General features: G+C 44.7%; 1 protein-coding gene across 4 annotated transcripts in view; it reads left to right on the forward strand.

The window, feature by feature from the left end:
* Positions 1-21,107, forward strand: part of ctnna2 (catenin (cadherin-associated protein), alpha 2) — a 347,246-nt gene that overhangs the window by 288,238 nt on the left and 37,901 nt on the right. For all 4 annotated transcript variants that reach the window (XM_031559471.2, XM_031559472.2, XM_031559473.2 and 1 more), the window contains exon 9: positions 2,639-2,791. In XM_031559471.2, the coding sequence (XP_031415331.1) occupies positions 2,639-2,791 (153 nt within the window). The remainder of the gene's footprint in view (positions 1-2,638; positions 2,792-21,107) is intronic.

Raw genomic sequence — 21,107 nt, forward strand, 5'->3', positions numbered from 1 at the left:
AGGTTTCATACTGTAAGAAGCAGCATGCCAAATAACATATTGTATGGGGTCATTTAGGTCAGTGTTAACTTTCTCCACCAAAACAGTATTAGGGAATTGTTTGGTGGACTCAACAGAATGCTGATTGCTGTTGTATCTACTGTCCTTCATCCAATGGCAATGTTCTTTGCTGAATGAAGGTACAATCTCTATGATCATCATCATCATTGAATTACAATACTAACAATAACAAGAACTAATAGTTCTAAAATAATTGATGTGGCATGCGAGACTGCCCCATTGTTTCTCAAACCAAAAATTGCTATGAAAAAGAATAAAAAGCGAATTTGGAAATCAGGAAAACACTTACAGGGTATGATTGTATATTGACAACATGACTAAGTATTTTAACTGTCTTGGTTTACGAACCATGACAAAAGGACTTGCATTTTGGTGGCACTGACATATTCATTGACATCATTATTTTCTTTTGAGCTATAAACAAAACATTTGGTTACAGGCTTTTACAGCTAGTCCATCAAGTGATGCTGTTTGTACGAATGGTTTCAAGAAATGCACTTAATGTTTTAAAAATGGTAAGGTTGATTCGAGAAATGTTCCAAAGCAACTTTGAAAAACTGTTATCACTAAAGCATACCTCAATTACCCTTCGCACCATTTCCCACTTTGTCAGGGATTTCTTAAACACCATTTTGTATTTAAATGAAAATCGGAAAAAAAACATTTTGGTTATTGTCAGCTGTATCAATGGAAACCCATCTTCGCTGTCATTATATTAATGCATCACTTTTATGTGCATCAGAGTGTCACTACTAACTTTCCTCCCACCCTCGGCTGGAGGAGACATACGCCAGCTCTCGATCCAGATGAACAAAAGAAATGTGAGACAGTTGGAGAGACAAGTACAAGAAGGGGTTCTTCACAAGATATCAATCTTCTTGAGTCCCTCAGAGCAATTTAAAACAGAACACTTCTTCTCTCTCCAGTTTTTCCCATTTTCCACTGCGTTTTTTTGTTGTCTGTGAAGAAAACAGAAGGGAGGTTTTTTATTTTGTTTTGTTCTTAGTAAAATTCTGCACGGAAATTACATCACATTTTGTGCTGAAAATACAGTAACTTTAGAATCTTGTGCATCCTGTCTCGTCATGCAGGTGTAGAGCTTCTGAAATTGAAGAGTTTGTTCACATCGTTCTTAGACACATTTATGTCATAGTAAGCAGGCAGATGCCAGCAGATTTTCTGAGTCAAAAAGGCTTTCCTGTAATGAAATGCAGACAAGATTCATTGTGTCTCAATATCCACTTCTACATTATCTTAGTTAGCATTTGTAAAACATGATCCAAGCAAGATTAAAATATTGTTTTGTAATAGATAGATGATGGTTCAAATACTATTGCTAACTACTACGACTCATAATAAAGTCTTTCTCTCTGAGCAACAAAAGTGCTGGGGAAATGAAAGAGGGGGATAATATGAGATTGAAGGATGATGAATTTGAGCAAAAATCTGTGTAAATAAATGTGCGTATAAATATTGGGTTTAGCAAACGGCACCTGACTGTTAGTTTCAAAGGACTTCGATATGCGGCTTCCCAACTAAGCTGAAGTGCCTTGAGCAAAATCTACGTCATTGAAGCCTGACTCCAAAGCCAAGGTTCATTAAAACATTTCAATTAGATTATCGGCACGGGGGAGACGGGCCATTACCTGTGAGAGCTTTCTGTTTTTCAGAATTTCATGCCCAGATTGCCAGCAGCTTGAATGAGCATCGCACATTGATTGAAAACGAGTCGTAAGCCTTCCTCACTTCTCTTCCCTAAAGAGCCCTGTCTTGACCCAACCCACACTCCCCCTCAAATAGCTGGGGACGCGGAAATCTGCGCACTCCAGCCTCCTCTCCCAATGTTCACAGGCTGGTCATGTACCCAGCCTCGGCCATTCCATTTTAAGCCAGTGATGGATGGACCACCCTTAACAGCCATAATTCATCATTACTGGCTTCTACTGCTGGCTGACACTTTGTTTTTTAATTGGTTCGAGGTATGTGTGCACCTGATTGACATATAATTATTGCTGCTTAGGAATGTTTGCCCTTGCCAGCCGGTTGGTCCTGACTTCTCTTTCTGTCTCTCGCATTCTGCGGCCTTAAGAATGTGCCAGAACATTTTTGTTTGTTGCTACTCTCATTGTTTTCTTTGCAGGTGATTATAAGTGGTGACAATAGCAATACGGTTCCTTTGAGCAGCGGCTTGTTTTGTAATGGCCCCGTCACTGAACATGTTCAGCACAATGCGTGGTGCCATCAGCAGCTACCTTTAAACGATAAACGGCAAAGAGCTCATTTAGATTTCAGCACGTTCTCTGTCAGCTCCCGCCACACTTGTCTCTCCTTTTTCGCTTAGCCTGAGTAAGCCCAATGACTGGGACCATCTGAGGATCGCCAGGGTTCCTTTTAGCAGTGCGGGGCCTCCTGTCTCTAGCCAGTTTGGCAGGAAGTGGCTCTATAAACAAATCCATTAGGCTCAGAGTGTGCCCCCCATAAAATGCTTATGCGAGATGACAGTTCAGCGCAGGTTTCTTGCACGGTTCCTCACGCTGATCTCCTTCCCATCTGTCTCTCCCCCTGTCCCTCTGTGCAGTTGAGGAAGGCGGTCATGGACCACATCTCCGATTCCTTCCTGGAGACCAACGTGCCCCTGCTGGTGCTCATCGAGGCGGCCAAGAGCGGCAACGAGAAGGAGGTGAAGGAGTACGCGCAGGTCTTCCGCGAGCACGCAAACAAGCTGGTGGAGGTGAGTCTGGCGAGGCCTATTTCTCCCCTTCCTTCCCTCCCCATTTCTCTACTCTTTTTTTCTCTTTAATATCGCCCTCCCTCTCGCTCTCTCTCTCTCTCTCTCTACTCTCTTGCTTCTCATTTGGCAAAGCAGATGCCTTTTTTCTGGGGCACCATACGGCGCCATCACTCACTACAAGTGCAAGCGTGCAAAGGGGATGTCTTCCCCAGTGCAAGGCAATTTAATGGCAAAATATGGCACAGTGTTGCAGCTGCTTCATAATGACAAATTTGTGTTTAGGATAACATGGATTAAAATCACAGCATGTGCTCGTCAGAGGAATAGGCTTTACTAATTCATACATCCCTTATGGTCCAGCATCCAAGGACCCGTCTGGTCCCCTTACCCCGGTGAGGGAGGAGGAGTGACTTAAATAATCTGTATGGATGAGTGTGTGAGGGGCTGCCTCACTGCTCTGTGAGACACATGCGCGCTGATGATAACGGATCTTGTAGTGGTGTTGACTTGTCGCGAGCGCTGGATTTGCCTTTGTAGGAGAAAAGCGGTTGAATGAATGGGGTTCTCAGTCACAATGCAGACACATACGGAGACGCATTGTGTTCCACACGCATGCACTCACTAACACACAAACACACACACACACGCAGAGACATTCACACACACACACACACACACACACACACACACACACACACACACACACACACACACACACACACACACACACACACACACACACACCCCCCCACACACACACACACACAGACATACACGCATACACATACATGCGTATACAAAACAAATATTCATGCACACAGACACCTACAAACACACGATCACTCACTCACACACACACACACACACACACACACACACACAAACTGAAATTAAGAAAAAAGGACTGTCAGACGGAGCATTCCACCCTGACTTCATCAAACAACAGGCACAGTTTTTTTCCCTCCGTTATGACCTCCGAATAGCAAAGAGCTCAGAGCTTTGTTGCCCATTCCCCTAGCGTTTGGCCTGAGAGCAATCGATAGCAGTCACCGCTCCCTGCTGTGGTCAGAGTGGGCCGGCGCAGGGGGTCGAAGGCTGGCGGTCTCTCCCCTGACGCAACGTCTCCCCGCCGTCTCCTCCGTTTATTCACTCACCGCCACCCGCACCACACCGCCACCCGCACCACACCACACCACACCGCAGCGCACCGCACCGCACCACCATGCGCAGCTTTTACTCTCACGCTCACCTCCTAATGCAATCAGCAGCCTTAACTCTTTTAAATGCACTCTCACCTTGAGTCAGTGAACCGTGAGCTCCAGTGTGAGAGCTCTGTGAAGCACTCTGGCCATGTCATATAGATTAGTGGCACCTCCCGAGCTCGTGCTCGACTTGCGTTTCTATTGAGCCACATTTCTTAATCCGTCATACGCACACACACAGAGCCCACTAAGACAAGCACACTCTACACACTCGCCTCCATTTTCCCTAACTCTACAGACTGACTTCAGTGCTGGTACACTCCAAGCACACTGCCTACAACCGCCCACTTCACCCCCACCCCACCAGCGCCAGCACCACTCTGAGTAGCTCCCTTCTCCTCAAGTACTCGTCCTGTTGTCAGAACTTCCCTGGTGCATTCCTAGCATTGACAGGCAGACATAGAAAGGCTATTAAATTATTTTGCTGAGCATTAGTGGAGTCGAAACAGGAGAGATTAGCTGAGCAGCAGGCCCCAGTTGGGCCTCGTGTGAAGGCTGACAAACAGGACTCACGGCAGGGATGGATAGTGACACATACAGTGGTGCGCTCGGGTGAGTGCACTGTGACTCTTGACGGGGAGCCTCTCGCTAATGGGGTATGCTCATTACACTCATGTGTGCTTAATAGGAGGTAATCGTGGATAATGCCTCCAAGAGGCCGGAATGATATGCACTTCATTATCTGTAGGTAGTTGATGACTCTCTCTCTGTGCGTGTGTGTGTGTGTGTGTGTGTGTGTGTGTGTGTTTGTGTGTGTGTGTGTGTGTGTGTGTGTGTGTGTGTGTGTGTGTGTGAATATGTGTGTGTATGTGTTTACACATGCATTCCAGCTATTTCCTAAGACAAATATATCCTGTGGTTCATGACAGAAACAGCCACAATTTGAAGACAAGGAATGTACATTGACACTAGTTATTTTAAACATTTGTCATTTTCTTTTCATGAACCGTCACATAGACTCACAAAAGATCATGCTATGAGCTAAATTCCGCTGTTCTTGACATATCTTCTTTGATCTTCTTCATTTTTAGATAGGTCTAAAATGACAGGGTTTTGTGAAACTGATCAATTCAATTCAATTTGATTTATTTATGCAGCACCAATAACAATTGAAATTGTCTCAAGGTGCTTTACAGAGTCCATAGGCTGAACTCTCCTAGAGCAAGCGCTTAGGCAATGGTGGCAAGGAAAAACTCCATTTTAACAGGAATAAACATTAAGCAGAACCCAGCTCATAAGGGGGGACCCATCTGCCAGGTAGAGAGTTAGAAAATGTTGGAGGGTAGGAGGTAAGTGATGAGGAGAAGATAAAATCAGAAGCAAGCAGATGAATGCATACATGCATGAGGATAAAACATATTAGCCTACATGCTGTATATACACTCAAGGATACATACAAGATTGACAGTAGATCAAAATGAAGAGAGCCAGCATTCAAAGTAATGGTTGTAGAAATGCTCATAGGTTACTATTATAGGGCTAAGAAGAGCAATGAAGCAGAAGACTATGACAATGACAATGCACACAATATGTCTATAGGATGCGTCATAAGCAGAGGAGAAACTGGGCAGAACAGTTTGGTGGAGATGGGCAGCTGGAAGCAGAGGGTTTAAAGGGTCGGCCTGCAGCAGCATCCCACAGTGGAGATAGTATAGAGTAAGAAGGGAAGAAAAGAGACAAAGTAAGTGGACAGAGCTAGGTTGGCTTTTATGTATATGTGTGATTATAGGTTCTGGTGATGATGCGGAACAGAAAACAGATTAGTAAACAGAGTATCAGTCATACACATGAAACGATTTCACATGCATGTCTGAGTCTCTGAACGATGCACTGCCTAATTATCTAAACATTAATTTCATTATACTACGCAATGCCAGTGCTATATTGGAAAGATAGTTCCGCGTAGTCTTAAAATGGCTCAAAAAGACTTCTTAATAAGATGCTCATATAGTACATCTCAAGACTGCCATCATCTTTTATTGTAGTCAACCGAGAGTGTAGCACAGAGACAAGTATCCAATCCTGTGCAAAGCCTTGTCAGACAGATTTATTCAAAACAATATTATTTGAGTTTTTATCATATTCATTTGAAACAGACTTTCTGATATCATTTTGTCAAGTGATGACTCATGGAAACATTATTTAACTTTGCAGGTGTTAGGCTTTTGGCTTTTAGTTAGTCACTCTCTCTATCTATCTATCTCTCTCCCTCCTCTATCTATCTTACAAGCACACACACACACACACTACTATGCTCCCCAGTTCTCGTCCTTCTCTCTGACCTCCTTTCCTGTTCATAGAGCTCGTAGATCCCCGCTATCAAAGGGGTAGAGGTGCCCTCCCCCTGCTCCTGTGTTCTATTTGATGCCTTTTTACCCCTGATTGCTTGTTTTTAGGATTTTCCTGTGATCACCTGGTGCAGTGTCAGGCCTACTAATTACACTACTCTCATTATCACCCCCCTGATGGATTTGAAGAGACCACTAATTACCAAAGAGTGACTTTGCATCTACTTGCATAGAATGTGGGTGTGTGTGTGTGTGCGTGCGTGTGTGTGTGTGTGTGTGTGTGTGTGTGTGTGTGTGTGTGTGTGTTATGGTTGGGGAGACGTCACTACAATATGCAGTAGTCCTTGTGTTATAGGGAAGGGAAATATTTATGAGGTGGTCTGTGTGACCTTAATGAGTAGATACCGTGCAGACGACACATTTCAGGGTTAACATTCTTAATCTCTGTCTGTCTCTCTGTCTCACTCTCTTTGGCACGCTCTCTCTCTCTTACTGCCACTCACAAGACACAGTACATGCAATGAGGCACCAGACACTTCATGGAGGATTAATTTTCTCACTGGATTGTTGTCTGTGTGATAGACCAATATACTAGTGTACACACACACACATGCACACACACACACACACACACATCTGACATAAAAACAATACCAAGCAGCCAATGTCATATACTCCACTATGAACCCCCACCTAACCTGTTGCACAGGCGTTTGCGATGTCATCCGTGTCTTCTGTTCACCCCTCCGTGTGCAGCAGCTCCCATGCACTTCCTGCGTGGAGCTCAGCTCAGGCCCCCAACAGCCCCTCTGAGAGGCTGAGTCAGTGAGCAGGACTGGCTGTGTGTGCGAGGTGTCTCGGGCCGAGACTCTGCTCATTAAATCCCTGCGTGGTGTGTTAATGAGGGCCTCTCACTGACCCTGAAGCCCCAGGGGGGAGTGGTTGCAGGAGCCAAGGCCCCCACCACCCACCCCATGTGATCTTCAAAGACTTAAGCCACCACCCGGCACCTCACCTCCACCTCATCTCTGCCCGACCGCCTAATTGATACACTCTTAATTCTCTTCCTCTCATTAACAATTGCACCGCCAACATTAATTACATTTCCGCTGACCAAAAACCTTGACACGTTTTCATTAACTGAAACAATGTGGACATCATTTAAGTCTGCGATTACAATGGCCGACCATTTTTTATTACAGTTATTACAGAGAGGGTGCTGTGGGTTGTGGGCCGGGTGGGGGGGGATGGGGGGGGGGAGCATTACAAGGACGTCACGGTCCATCACTATTCAAATGGGCACAGGAGCGATGGCCCTGACCCTGACTCTGAATCGCAGGAATGTCCTTCGTATGGAGACTCATTAATGTCTCTCCTTGGGGCTTTTCTCCGGTCGCCAACTGTAAGATAACTACTTTTTGCTCTCTGCAAAGACACTCCGGCTGGAGTAGGACTGTTGTCTCACTTCTCTCGGAACAATCTGTAAAGCGCTTTGAGTGCCCTGTGAGTAGAATAGCGCTATATGAATGCAGTCCATTTACCATTGCATTGCTGTTTGGATTCCCTGATTCCTGTCATTGTCTTGCAGTGTACATATCAGAGATGAAGGGTAAGGATATCCATGGCCCTCTGCTTAGAAGGTCAAAATCAAGGGCTGTCTCTTGGGCCAAAACATGGCTCTGGTCCCCTGGTTCTGGTGTCCATGGCTGTAAAAAAAGCCTCACTCCTCAGCTAGCGATAGAGTCTGCATCCCCAGGGTCCTACACACAAGAGTGTCTAACCTCATTAGGTTGACATCTCTATGGTCTTGTGTGTTATTTGTTTGCATAGTGTCCCCTGCCAACGCTTTCCCTCTTTGTAGTGCTTTTGTCAGTACGTACATTTGAATACTTTTCATGTTCTGTTTTGCATAGGCTTTGTGTTGCCTCTGCTCTTGGTTTTGTTTTTGCATTTGCCATTATGTTATGTAGATGCATCACACACAGTCTATCATGTTCATCCATGTGTATACCCATGAAAGGGCCTCTTTATTAGACAAAGGAACAAATCCGTGCGGGATTCTTTATGTATTCAAGGAAAAGTAGCAAATGTGACAAAATTGGAAAAAAGAAAAGATTTGGAACAGGATTTTTTTTTGTAAAGAAAATATCAGTTCTATAATTAATTTATGTACGTTGGGATTTCAAAAAATTGATTTACATTAATTGAATAAAAAACAAGACACGACACTCATATTTTTTTAATTGCTTTGTAATCATGATTTGTATTGAAACTATTACTCTTTTACACACAAACACAAACACAAACACACACACACACACACACACACACACACACACACACACACACACACACACACACTCACCCCGTTACCCTCCCATCCCTCTCAGCTGTGGTGTGTTGCGCCTCTGAGAGCTGCCCCGGCTCTTCATGCCTGACACCACAGCTCTGGGATCATGCCCACTGTCCACTCGCAATCTGCCCCACATGCCCCAGTGGACACGGGCCACGCACCATGCCAGGGGCCCGCCAGCCAGGGACCAGGCCCCTTTTCGGGGCCCCGTCTGGAAGGCCTGGACAGCAGGTGCGGAAGCAGCCGCTGCTCCCGCAGGGAGAAACACGCCCCTCGGCTGACCTGCGTGACGCCTCCGGAGACAGGACCTCTCACAAGTTAGAATAACATCTTCAAACTAGTTTTCTCTCAGTTGCACCCAACATGGTGTTACTACACCAACTGTGCAGCTGCAGAGCAGAGGATGGTTTCAATGTGCAAGATTATATAGATTTTCTTTTAGCATAAGTGACTGCTGTCTGTAGCATTTATGAGCAGGGCAGACACTGGGTCTATTGAGCTGTGGGATTACATTCGCTTGGTTAGTCCGAGGCAGAATGGCCCCTGGAAATTGAATACGCAAAGCTCTTCCTCTCCCCATTTCTGGAACGTTAAGTACAACGGCGGTTCATAAAGTTGATGCTTATTTGAATTTAAAGCACTGACCTTACTTGAGGAGATGAGGGGAGAAGGGAAGGGAGGAGAGGGGGAAAACTTCCTTAATGATTATGCAGAATCAATATCGACTTGAATGTAACCGATATTGATCCGGCCTTCGGGCTCCATGACGCGGGACGGGCTGCGGCCGTAAATATTATTCTGTGGCAAGTGCTTTAAATGCTGGCTGGGACCGTGGCTAAGAGGATGGATTGCTGTTGGAACAAGTCTATTTGTGATGACCCAGACCTTTAGGCTGCATAATCCCTTTCTGCGGTAGAGTTATTGGCCTCATAGGAAATCTGGAGATGAGGTGCCATGCTTTGGGAGAGATGAGGAGCAGATAGATCACCCCCTTGTCCTCTCCTCTCCTCTCTTCTCCTCAACTCACTGGTCCCACTTACAATTTATTTTGAGATCTCCACTAGTAAAAAAACAACTTTCGTCATCTATGGCACTCAAGGCTTGAGAGCTTAAAAGCAAGGTGGCCACTGTTGATTCTTCCAATCCCCATTTGTATTAAGCGGCTCGGCAATGGGCAGTCAAACTCCCAGAGGTACACGAGGTGTCAGGACATTTCCATTTTGACAGAAATATCAGGGCACTTTGTGGCGCCTATGGCCGTGGTAATGTATGGGTGTTTAAAATGTGAAATGGACTCTGCAAATCAATAGTGCTACTGCCTTCCTCTAATAACTCGGGTCTGGAGGGAAGCAGCAAGCAGGCGTTTAATTTGGGCTTTTATAGCAGATATCAATCAGTGCTATAGTAATATAGTGTATGACCCCTGTGCTCAAACAGCCAATTTCAGTATTGACGGTTCCTTCGGTTTGATGAGAATTTTACATGATTTCCATGTAATTTGTCGATGCCAGATTCACATTTATTTTTTGTTCCAATAATGCTGATCAGTTTCTTTTTTAATGATATGCATTAGAAGAGCAGTGGTTCAGATTTATGTGCTTCATTTCTTCCTCTTTTGTTGGATAGGACGAGCCTTTTTAGGTTCAGTCGGTCTAGCCGATAGACCTTAAATATACTGTACGATAGTGTAAGCTTTGGTCCCACATGGGTTTTATGATCCAATAAACCCTCACACTGATAAGATGGTGCCTTTAGGTCCTCTGATGCTGCAGATAAAAAATGACTGAAAGCCAGCTGATATGTGGTCTGTGACTCTGGAAGCACAATTCCACAGCTCCACCAGAACATGGTAATGGGCATCCCATCAATATCACCTCAGGACAATCCACCCTTTAGGGTCAGGAGGTCGAGCATACACTCGATTGGACGAGTTAGCATTTTCCGCACCTCATACATCTACCTTGTCCAATTTAAAAGGGCTGTTTTTCCACATATAGCGATTTGAATCACTGGAGATAATTTATTTTGCCGATTACTTCTCTCCTGACGTGTCGCATGGCGGCAGTGAGTGTGTGCGTCGATGGTCCCTCTGCGCTCATAGAGATTTGTGTGGCTTGCAGTGGCGAGCCAAGAGAGAAAATGAAAATGTTCCCTCTCTATCACTGTCTGGTTTTTACCATCACATTGTCATGTGTATCTCTGCATCTATCCTGTGTCTTACTCTAGTGTTTTCCTGTGTGATAAGACACATTAACCGACAGAGCAGCCTAATGGGAATTGTAATATCCGTTATGTACTCTGACGATGAAGTTATCATCTTCATATTAGTTTTCTCTCTCTCTCTTTCTCTCAAAATACTGTGAGAGATACATGACCAGTCTTTACCTGTGTTAATTATAGCGCTGTTGGCGCCAGTTATAGTTGTGTGTATGCTAATAATCTGTAATTCAATATTTGAAACAAACCCGATGTTCTGAAACCCCTACACCGTGGCCCCGCCAGTGAGCTTTGTGACGTTAAGTCCCATTAGGCCAAATTGAAACAGCGGCCCATGGAATTAGCCTGCTCTGGTGCAATAGAAAATACCGTAAATGACGCTTAATAGGCCATTATGTCCAAGCATTCCCCTGCGATCAGTCAGCAGCCAGAGAAGGCATAGAAGGGGGCAGCGTTGTGGCCCAGTGATGCCCAGATGTCTGGCCTTTCTTGAAGTAATACAGGGACAGTTCATTTTCTCCGCCAGTGTCACTGACGAAAGGCTTTCAGCCAGTTGTTCTCCTCGGAGTGACAACTTCCCCTCCGCCCCAGGAGTGTCACCCATGAGAAAAAAAAAACATTAGAAATGTGAAGACAGTAAAGAAGTTGTCACGCGACATTGTGACACGATAATCTCGAGTGCCCATTGTCTTTGCTGAATAAGGTGCTCGGTCGCTGACGCACCTCTCAAAGATGCCAAGCCGAATTGCTCACTAATGGATAGAAGCCTTGCCACACAGACGCGGAGGTACGGGGCCCGCCGAGATGAACTCCTCTACTCTTGTCCAAGGAGTGGGGCGAGCTGCTAAAATTCCTGTCATGTTTTGCCGATATGACACTAAGTGGATTATACAAGATTAAATATGACAAAGGAAGGGGGGGGGGATAAAGCTTGACATTGCTCTGTGGCACTGTGCCTTGAATGAGCAGAGTTTGATTTGTAATGTAATATACAGCCTGCATAAACTCCATAATTATGTCTCCCGCCCATGGGGAGATAGACATATTGCCTTTGCTGTTCTGTCGTTTCTCTCCATGTTATTTTGTTCTCAGAATGTTGTCTTGAGTCGTGACACTGCTTTGCGGGGTTTTATTTCACATTAGATGTGCCTGCAGACTGTTCTTAAGTGGGAGCGTGGAAAGACTTGCTTTATACGAATTCATTCAAGGCATTCACCTGGCAAGTATTTATGGTTCTCAAAAATAAAAGGAGTGTCACCTAGTGTTCCTCTGTTCCTAAATGTGAGATTTGTTTTTAAAGCCTCCAACAAAACATGTTATTGTCAAAGCATTGTCATGCTTGTTTCTTTCTTTTCCAATTAGGAGGTGAGATCTAGTTCAGCAACAAATTATGATGTTGATTTGTGAGTCTTATGCAGATGCAGAACCTTTCAGATTATGATGGGATCTCATAGTCATCAGGGGGTTGTTGTTGAAAATTGATTGCATAATTAATTGAATGATTAAACTTTCATTTGCTAATTTATACAGATTTATTTCAGCGGTGAAAACTTAATTCTGGCCTTGCTCTCTGGGTCCATTTGTAATGTAGAAAGGCGTTGCCCGTCTTGAGTCATCCCAAGCTCCTGAGTGTGAATGTCCCATTGCAAGCCACGAGAAGTCAATAGAGAGCTGGCCTCACTCGAAAAAAAAAAATGATTCTAATGTCAAGGGCCACGCACGCTAGACGGCTTTACTTGCGTTGGTGTTACGTGACATCATCAGCCTGTCAAGCCAGTGCCCCAGGCCCAATCCTCCTCTGGGCCGAGACGCGAGACGGGAGTCGGTGTGAGGTGCAGAGCGATGCGCTGCGGTGCGGACACCGCTGAGGTTATTATTACCCAGAAGACAGCCGGCATTCAAGTGGCTGCTCCCTCGCCTTCTGCTCCACAGCACCATAACACTCAAATTAAAGTCGATCTCCATTCCATCATGGTGGAGTGAAGGAATGCTGCCTCCCCCCTCCTCATCTCCTCCTCCTCCTACTCCTCCTCCCCGCCCTCTTCACCCCTCACCACTTGCTAGAGAAGCCATTGTGGTTTTCCGAAATGAAATCTATCACTCACTCACCTGTTATTTCACTGTTATGCCTGCTAACAAGATCTCCATACCCCTATCGCAGCTTATAGTCAAAGTTTTCTATTATAATTTTTTTCAATCCTCTCATTTCACATTTCCCATAAAAGGGTTTACCTCCTCAAATTCACTGTGTGTGTGTGTGTGTGAGTGTGTGTGTGTGTGTGTGTGTGTGTGTGTGTGTGTGTGTGTGTGTGTGTGTCTGTGTGTGTGTGTGTGTGTGTGTGTGAGGTGGACTTACTGTGTAAAATGTGTTAGCAGTAAAATTCATACACGCAAAAAACTGCAGACACGTCGGTCGGGCAGCAGCCATTGTGCTTTTTTTTCTTTTCTCTTCTCTTTTATTGATGAAGAAGCCTTTGCAGGCAGCTCTTTAATTCTATGTCTATTAAAATTAATTTACCCACCATCGACACAACAGGATGAGCGGTGATGAAAGCACTTAGGCCCCTGGAGTGGTCTTATCAAACGGAAAATTACTTCTTTGTAATCGATGGAAGATATTTTTCCTCCGAGATCTTTTGTCCACCAGAAGACAGCGGGGACAGCCAATGAGGGCATAATAAATGGACCGACGGGAAATAATCAAAAAGAGATGGAAAAAGACCATTAGTGTGGGATGACCCAAGTGAGCATATTGCCAATGCTAATAACTCATTCAGTGAGAAAAATATATATCCCCACTAAATGAATTAACCAAACAGAATGTTTAATTTTGTGTTCATTTGAGTTGAAGTAATATCGCAACATCAGTTTCCCCTATTTAAACACCTCCCCAGTCTCAGATTATGGGTTTTTATAGACTGCAATGGCCCAGGTCTATGCCCAGTGGTAGCTAGTTACTCTCTCACAACTTATATTGATTCAAACTATCGATCCCTTTGCTGTATGTAACAAACACACAAAATGTTTCCACACCACAGATCCTGGGTAATCTTTTCATTACCGAAAGGCTATTTTATTGCTGCTCATTAAACTGGTTTCCCAGAGACGTCTTACCTTTTAAACGGCAGGTTAATGCTCCATCAGGACGCGGCTCCTTGGCCATTAGCGCCTGCTTTTCCTTATCTCCTGTCCCACACTGGCCTTGCCCTTGACCTTATTATGGCCTACATCTGCTGAGTCAAGTGGCTGAAAAGCTAGATCAAAAAGAAAAAATTGATCCCGTAAAGATTTTAGGAGCCATGAAAGGGTTTTAACACCATTCCCTCGAACCCTGTGAATGGTTAAGGGGTGGTTAGAGGGCTCTTAATGATGATATCTTCTGAGTTAAATGCAGAAGAGGTCTAACAGCTACGTTGGCACAGGGAGCCTTCCTGGGCAGACTCACCAAAGGGGGGATCTCTCAACTACTGCCTGAAGTTTAAATTACAGACCCCCGAACCCCACAAACACACGTGAGCACACACACACACACACACACACACACACACACACACACACACACACATACACACACACACACACACACACAGAGAGAGACAAAATAAGTTGTCAACACTGACAGCAGGAAATTAGGTAGTGAAAGGGGGTGAAGAGGATGCTATCTTCCTTTTTTACCATTCTCATACAACCTATAGAGATGTGGTGGTTGCGTCAAAAAATCTATAATTTTAACCCAGTGATATGAAAAACGGTTGTTTGAACGGTAGCCTGCCATAACGCTGAATAGCTCACCCTCTGGATAAACTACACATTTTAAAATTCACAAAATGGACTGATATTCTAAAAATCTACAAAGATAAATATCTGGTCCCCATAACCTTTGTGGCATCCTTCTAATAACCAATCACGATTCCATGCGAAGTTTCCGATCTCCAGTATCCAGATTTATAGGTTAACTATTTGTTAAACTATCCCTCCATCTACACTGGCAGTTCTTTAAGGGCATATAAAAGCCTAGAGGGTTACAAATGGACCAAATCAGGGTTGATGTCCGGTATCCAACCTAGAGTAGCCTATAGCCTAACGACAAATGCCTTTTATGTTGTTACTGGGAAAGTAAGTGTGAAACAAAGTTCTGAAAGCTTGTTTAATTAGTTATTATTTAGTTAGTTAGTTAGGTTAGTTATAGCTTTGTGGCTAAAATCACATATAAAGCTAAAGGTTTCCATCTAATCCATGAATGATTTAGGCTACAACAGGGAAGATAAATAATCTGTAGAGCCGCAATAAATGAATAAATGAACTCAGTGAGCTGCGCGTGAATCCACCGATTCCTTCTTTGAAGATCTTTTACATTTACATTTACATTTAGTCATTTAGCAGCCGCTTTTATCCAAAGCGACGTACAAAGGATCTCTTGGAAGATGGTAAAACGACTTGCTATTAACTTTCAGACGTATTCCAGGGCACAGTAATTGTCTACCATCTTGACAATACAGTCTGTTTTACAAGTTAGCTGATAGCTGACAGACTGACACACTGGCGCTCCACTAAACTTTTTCCTGCCAGTGTGTCCCCAGTATGGTTTGTGACATCAACCTGTACGTCTCTATACATTTACATTTAGTCATTTAGCAGAAGCTTTTGTCCAAAGCGACGTACAAGGGAGAGAACAGTCAAGCTAAGAGCAATAAAAAACCTGGTGTAACAATAAATACTACTTTACATAAGAAATAGATAAAACGACCTAGATAGGAAAAAATAAGTGCAGGAACTGCTGAAGTGCAAGTTAAGGACTAGTCAAGGTGCCAGTTAGGAAGGGAGGTGCTCTCTGAAGAGTTGGGTCTTCAAAAGCTTCTTGAAGGTAGAGAGGGACGCCCCTCTATAGTATTAACTCATTAATTGTGTTGGGCATTGCTTTCCTCATTTCATTGTCTACATCTGGCCTTGAGTTAGCAAGGCCACATGGAAAAATTCAGTCATAATCATTGCTATTGTTGAAGCTCTTGCGATTTGAGAAAAGTTCAAGTGCATTTTCACTCTCTTGAATCCCCAAGGACACATTATTTATAAACTCTGTCCCTGGCTCATCTCGAAAATCTTTTTACTTCTGTTTACTCCACTTTGCAAGTAGTCTTGCACTCCTCAATAAGACATTATTAATGTTGCCTTTTTAGTGCCTGAACTGAGGTCTGTGTTCCCTCATGCACCTCTCCTCTCTGATTGCTGTGCTCCTCTGCCTCACCCCGACTTCTCTGAAAGGGGCTCCAACTGCAGCATGGCAAAAAAAAAAAAAAATGAATACAATAAAAACTACCTTTGCAAATGTGAGAGCCCCTTTGGCCCTTGATGTCACCCATAAAGAATACACTGAGAGCAAGCTAAGTGTGGGCCCCAGCTGAAATGAACTGTGTGATGCAGGTGATTAGGGTGAGAGGGGTTGAGCTGTGGCGTGTGTTTATAGAAGTTATCATGGATGTCTCCTGGTGGCAGATTATCATCAGGTCAGAGGTTGAATTTTAAAACATTTCTGGCACAGATGGCGCTCGGCTCCCGCTGCAGTTTCTCTGAATAGCAATTAGTCCAGCCTCTGTGTCCCACTAGAGTGTCGCTAGAGGAACACTGAATTCAATGAAACAGTATAACGGGTTATAATAAAGGGGTGTCAACTTTAAACATCCTTCACATGCTCTATGCCTTCCTCACCTTACACCTCATCATTAGACCACAGACCCCAATCATCCCCTGAGGGAGGCGTGAGAGTTCGAGATCATGTACACCGGGCACGTGAGCAGCCTACAGGTGAAGACTAGGCTCCGGCTTTCTGTGTCAGTGTACCTTACATCATCAAAGCCTGGCACCCTCATGTAAAATTCAGTCGAGTTAAATCAGCAACGACGCCACCGTGTTTACACAGCATTAACGAGGTTTGCGGAACCACATGTGGAGCTCTGCTCTCAGGCAGCCATCTTGCAATAGCAACAGCGTTTGACTGTGAGTGTGTGTGTGTGTGTGTGTATGGTTTGTGTGTGTGTGTGTGTGTGTGTGGCAAGAACACCAGGAGCAGCCCCACTGGGTCAGAGGCTAATGCCTATGAAAATTTCACAAGTCAGTAATGTTCACCTCCCGCTGTCATCCAGTTCTGCAGGGAGGATGGGACGCCTGCTGGCTTCTCAGTCTATTCGAAAGAGGACTTATGTTCATGTTGACTCGTCCTTTTTTTATGCTCCGACTGTTCCCTCCACTGAGTGCCAGTATTTTCTATGATGACTTCTTGCAGAGAATCAATAAAACAGGTCAGCATACTCATACGTTAGTGGGATTATGACAAGTGTGTTCCAGTTAATTTTTTTTGCCCCAAACATGCTGATTCAGAAATGACGTAAACTCTGTCCGTCTCCTTGAAGTTCCCGGTGGCTTTGAGAGTGTCTGGAAGAGGGCACACCAGTCTCAGAGTTGTTTGACTTGTTTGATACAGTCTAAATCTAATCATTCGAAAGCTTTAAAGGTGAAGTGGACTATTGTGGTCAAGTCAAATCCTCTGCAAAATTTAGCCCATTAATCTCGCACACAGGGACAGTCTCATTTGCCTTTTTATATAAGAGGAAGATTTGCACACGGTTACCAGGGGAAAGAGGAGGGTTTGCGTGTGGGTGAGCAAGTCAGACAAAGTAATGAAGGAGAAGAAAAAAGGGGGGAAGAGAAAGTGGTTCACGGAGCAGAAGAGAACCCATCAATTCTCATTACAGAAAATAGATCATCTCTCCTAATTAGAGCGCAGATTTTTACCGTGGCACATATACGGTATAAAACAAGCCCCAGCGACGCTGCGGCGGCCACTGATTAATTAGGTGAATGGGTACGAGGAAAAAAGAGCGCGGGGCTTTGCAGTGACAGACGGCTTATTAAGTGAAAGAGCGTGATTTACTAGAGGTGTCGTCCCCTGGGAAAATATTATCACCAAGGATCAGAACGAAGACGAGATATGCCCTTTCCTGCGTGTGGTGTACCTGAATTCTTAAGGATGTAATTAGCAAATCAAGCTGGGCAGTGCAGTGCTGAGGTGTTCCAGTCTGTAGATTTGTCCTTACAGGCATCTGTATTCTGGTGCAGTGATTGCTAATAGGCAGAGCTACTCTTCCTGCTCTCAGTAGCATGCTGTTAATCTTGTACATGCTGCACACTGACCACTCCCACGGTGATTTAGGGGCTTAAATACCACAGATATCATCTGGTTCACTTCATTATCATACGTTTTTCTCTTCAGTGTGCATGTAGTATATTTTAAAAACAACACACAATGGTGTTTCATAACCGAGCCATGACTATCTACATAGGTGTTGTGTATTTAAAGACAAGGAGCCGAGCTGAGCCAAGTGTCATTACTGTCCAAATTACTATCCACAGGTTGTCTGTCGGCAATGTTCACAACATGTCCGTCCGGGCTCATCCCCTCCATGCCCAGAAACCTTTATCTCCCTCGTAGTCTTGACAGATTCCCATTCATCCACATTATTCAGACATCAAAGCCCCAGAACAAAACAAGCCACTCTGCTCCGTGTCACCCTTTGCTTGTAGTGTTGTGTCACAGTCTGCAACAGGTGCTGAGGAAAGCCTATCCAGCTGCTCTCTCATGCTCACCAGGCCAGCGCTTATGCAAGAGATCACAACCATCCTGGTTAATGCCACATTCCTACCATCTATAGATTCAGCATCAGGTTTTTTTTCTTTTTCTCCTATGTAGTGTTGTTCCACTCACAGGGAAAAGACCCTCCCTGCATTTCCAGGGGATGGAATTCATTTCCGTCTCCATGGTAAGCCACGGGTACGGAGCCTTATCTTTATAGAACCCTGAGTTAGTGCAGTTAGTGCAATGACGTTGGCTTTCTTCAATGTAATCGACTAATTAAAGGAGAATTGATTGGTTTAATTCCGCTGTCACCTGCCGTTTCAGGCCCTAATTACTAACTAATGGAAAGATTATCCTAAGAACCTGTGTACTCCGCGGCTCTCTTGGAATTGCGGGAGCCTGCCACGGCGCACAACATTCATTATGCTAACTCATGCTCAAGGCTAGCCGAGAGTGGCAGCTGAGGAGGAGCGGTGAAGGATGAGGCTGCTTTTGTGGTGGGGTGGGGGGGGGGGTATGACTTGAGAGGCGTCAGAGAACAGAGAGCATTGGCACTGAAGAGAGGGATCAGAATGCTATGCTTCTGTCCCTCACACTCAAGTCCATTACAGATAATAGGGTTAGGATTCCATTTTGGAAGATGAAACATTGGAAAGAGAGTTTGGGTGTGATTGATTACATTCCACACCTCCCACTTGGCAATGACTTTGTTTGTTCTGTTTGTTTGTCTGTTTATTTAGTTGTTGTTGTTTTTTTCTGTTCTTTAAATCCATTAGTCTTCATAATGCCTAATTAGTATAAACATGAAGCGCCTTTTTAAAGGTACAGGTCATGTTGTTGAGATTTTTTCACACTTACACACCAGCTTTACCAAGTGAGTGGTAAGTACATCTCCTCAAACAAGCTTTCTCTCTCTCTCTCTCTCTCTCTCTCTCTCTCTCTCTCTCTCTCTCTCTCTCTCTCTCTCTTTCTCTTTCTCTTTCTCTCTCTCTCTCTCTCTCTCTCTCTCTCTCTCTCTTTCGCTCTCTCTTTCCCTCTCACTCCCAAAACCATCCCACAGTGATCCCTACACATCATCACCACACACAGTGCTGCGGGGGACGCCAGCAAGAGATCATGTGCTCTCTACTTATCCGCTCTGTAAACATACTGTTGATATTGCCGTGTGCCATGCAGCCCTTTAGATGCTCTCTCCCAACACAGACGGGACCAAATGCTTGTTTTCTCCACGAGCTGAATTCAGCCGCAGTGCCGCATAGCTCAAAATGCTATTCATAGTTCTCATGGCTCCATCTGAGCCCCGTGCATTCGCTTGCATGGGCCGATCAGTTTGTCTGGCTAAATGTGTTGCCAGGATTCAGCTAATGAAATTATACTGACTCATTTGATAGTCTGTGGTGTGTACAGCTGTGAGCGTGACCATGTGCTTGACTGGCTAGCATTATGCGGCATCACGTGCGCTACAACAAATGATTATGGATGACATTGACCCTGCTGAGATTATAAACTGGCTTCATATCTGTGCAAGCAGAGTTGTGTATTCTTCCCCACGTGGTGTCCACCTCCAAAGGTGTCTGTATTGTAGTAGAGAATGTATAATTCAGCCGCACAGATGGATGACTACAGAAGCCGACACTTGCAAACAGAGACCTCTGGTCTTTGTGTGTGTGGGGGGGTGGGGGGTATGCGGTTGAGGTTAATACATTTTGAGACAGTATGCACACACACACACACACACACACACTCTCCCTCTCTTTATCACACACACCGCATCTCACTGCATCTGGTAATACGGGTGGTTTTGGGTGGATACAGTGATATGGTTGTGTATCACTGTGTCCATTTCCATCAAGGCTGGGTGTTCTTTCACAAGCAAGAACATGTTTTTTTGGTGGTTTGCAGCCCCATGGTGAAGTGTTTCGCAGAGATAGCATTAAACATCACTATGCTGTGTGCATAGACCAACAAGCAAACAAACAAAGTTCAATTTTGTAGAACTTATTATCAGAACTAAACTTTTTCCGAATATTTGGGCTAACTATGCACTCAACCTGTCTGGCTATACATACACATGCCATCTCAGAAAAACAAAAACATACTTTATTGATCAATTTACAGGAAACCTACTGAGAACATGCACAAAAAAAAACACACCCACACACACACCTAATTAGGCAGTGGGCAGTGTGAGAATGTGGGAGCTAGAAAGTGTGTTCCTGCCCTGGGCCATGAGGGTGCAGCCTGGGGCAGCTCTGGGCCTGAGAGCAGGACGCTCCTCTCCTCTGCCAAACAATAACAGGCCCGAGTTCATTCAGAATCCACCCTACCAACCACCACCACCACCACCACCACCGCCTGCCACCCCCCGGCACCTCTTGCTCACACCGCAGTGCCCCTGGACACTGCACTCCTGGCTGCGCAGCCAGAGAGATGTTCAGAGGAGATAGGTGGTTAGTGCAGAGAGCGTGCTGGGAGAACTGTGATGTTCTAATCCAGACCCAGAACCACAGGCTTTGGCCTCTCAGAAAAGGAATCTGCCCTTAATGATCTGGTTCCTGGAAGCACT

This window comes from Clupea harengus, chromosome 22, assembly GCF_900700415.2.
Source record: "Clupea harengus chromosome 22, Ch_v2.0.2, whole genome shotgun sequence".
In the NCBI taxonomy this organism is placed as follows: domain Eukaryota; kingdom Metazoa; phylum Chordata; class Actinopteri; order Clupeiformes; family Clupeidae; genus Clupea; species Clupea harengus.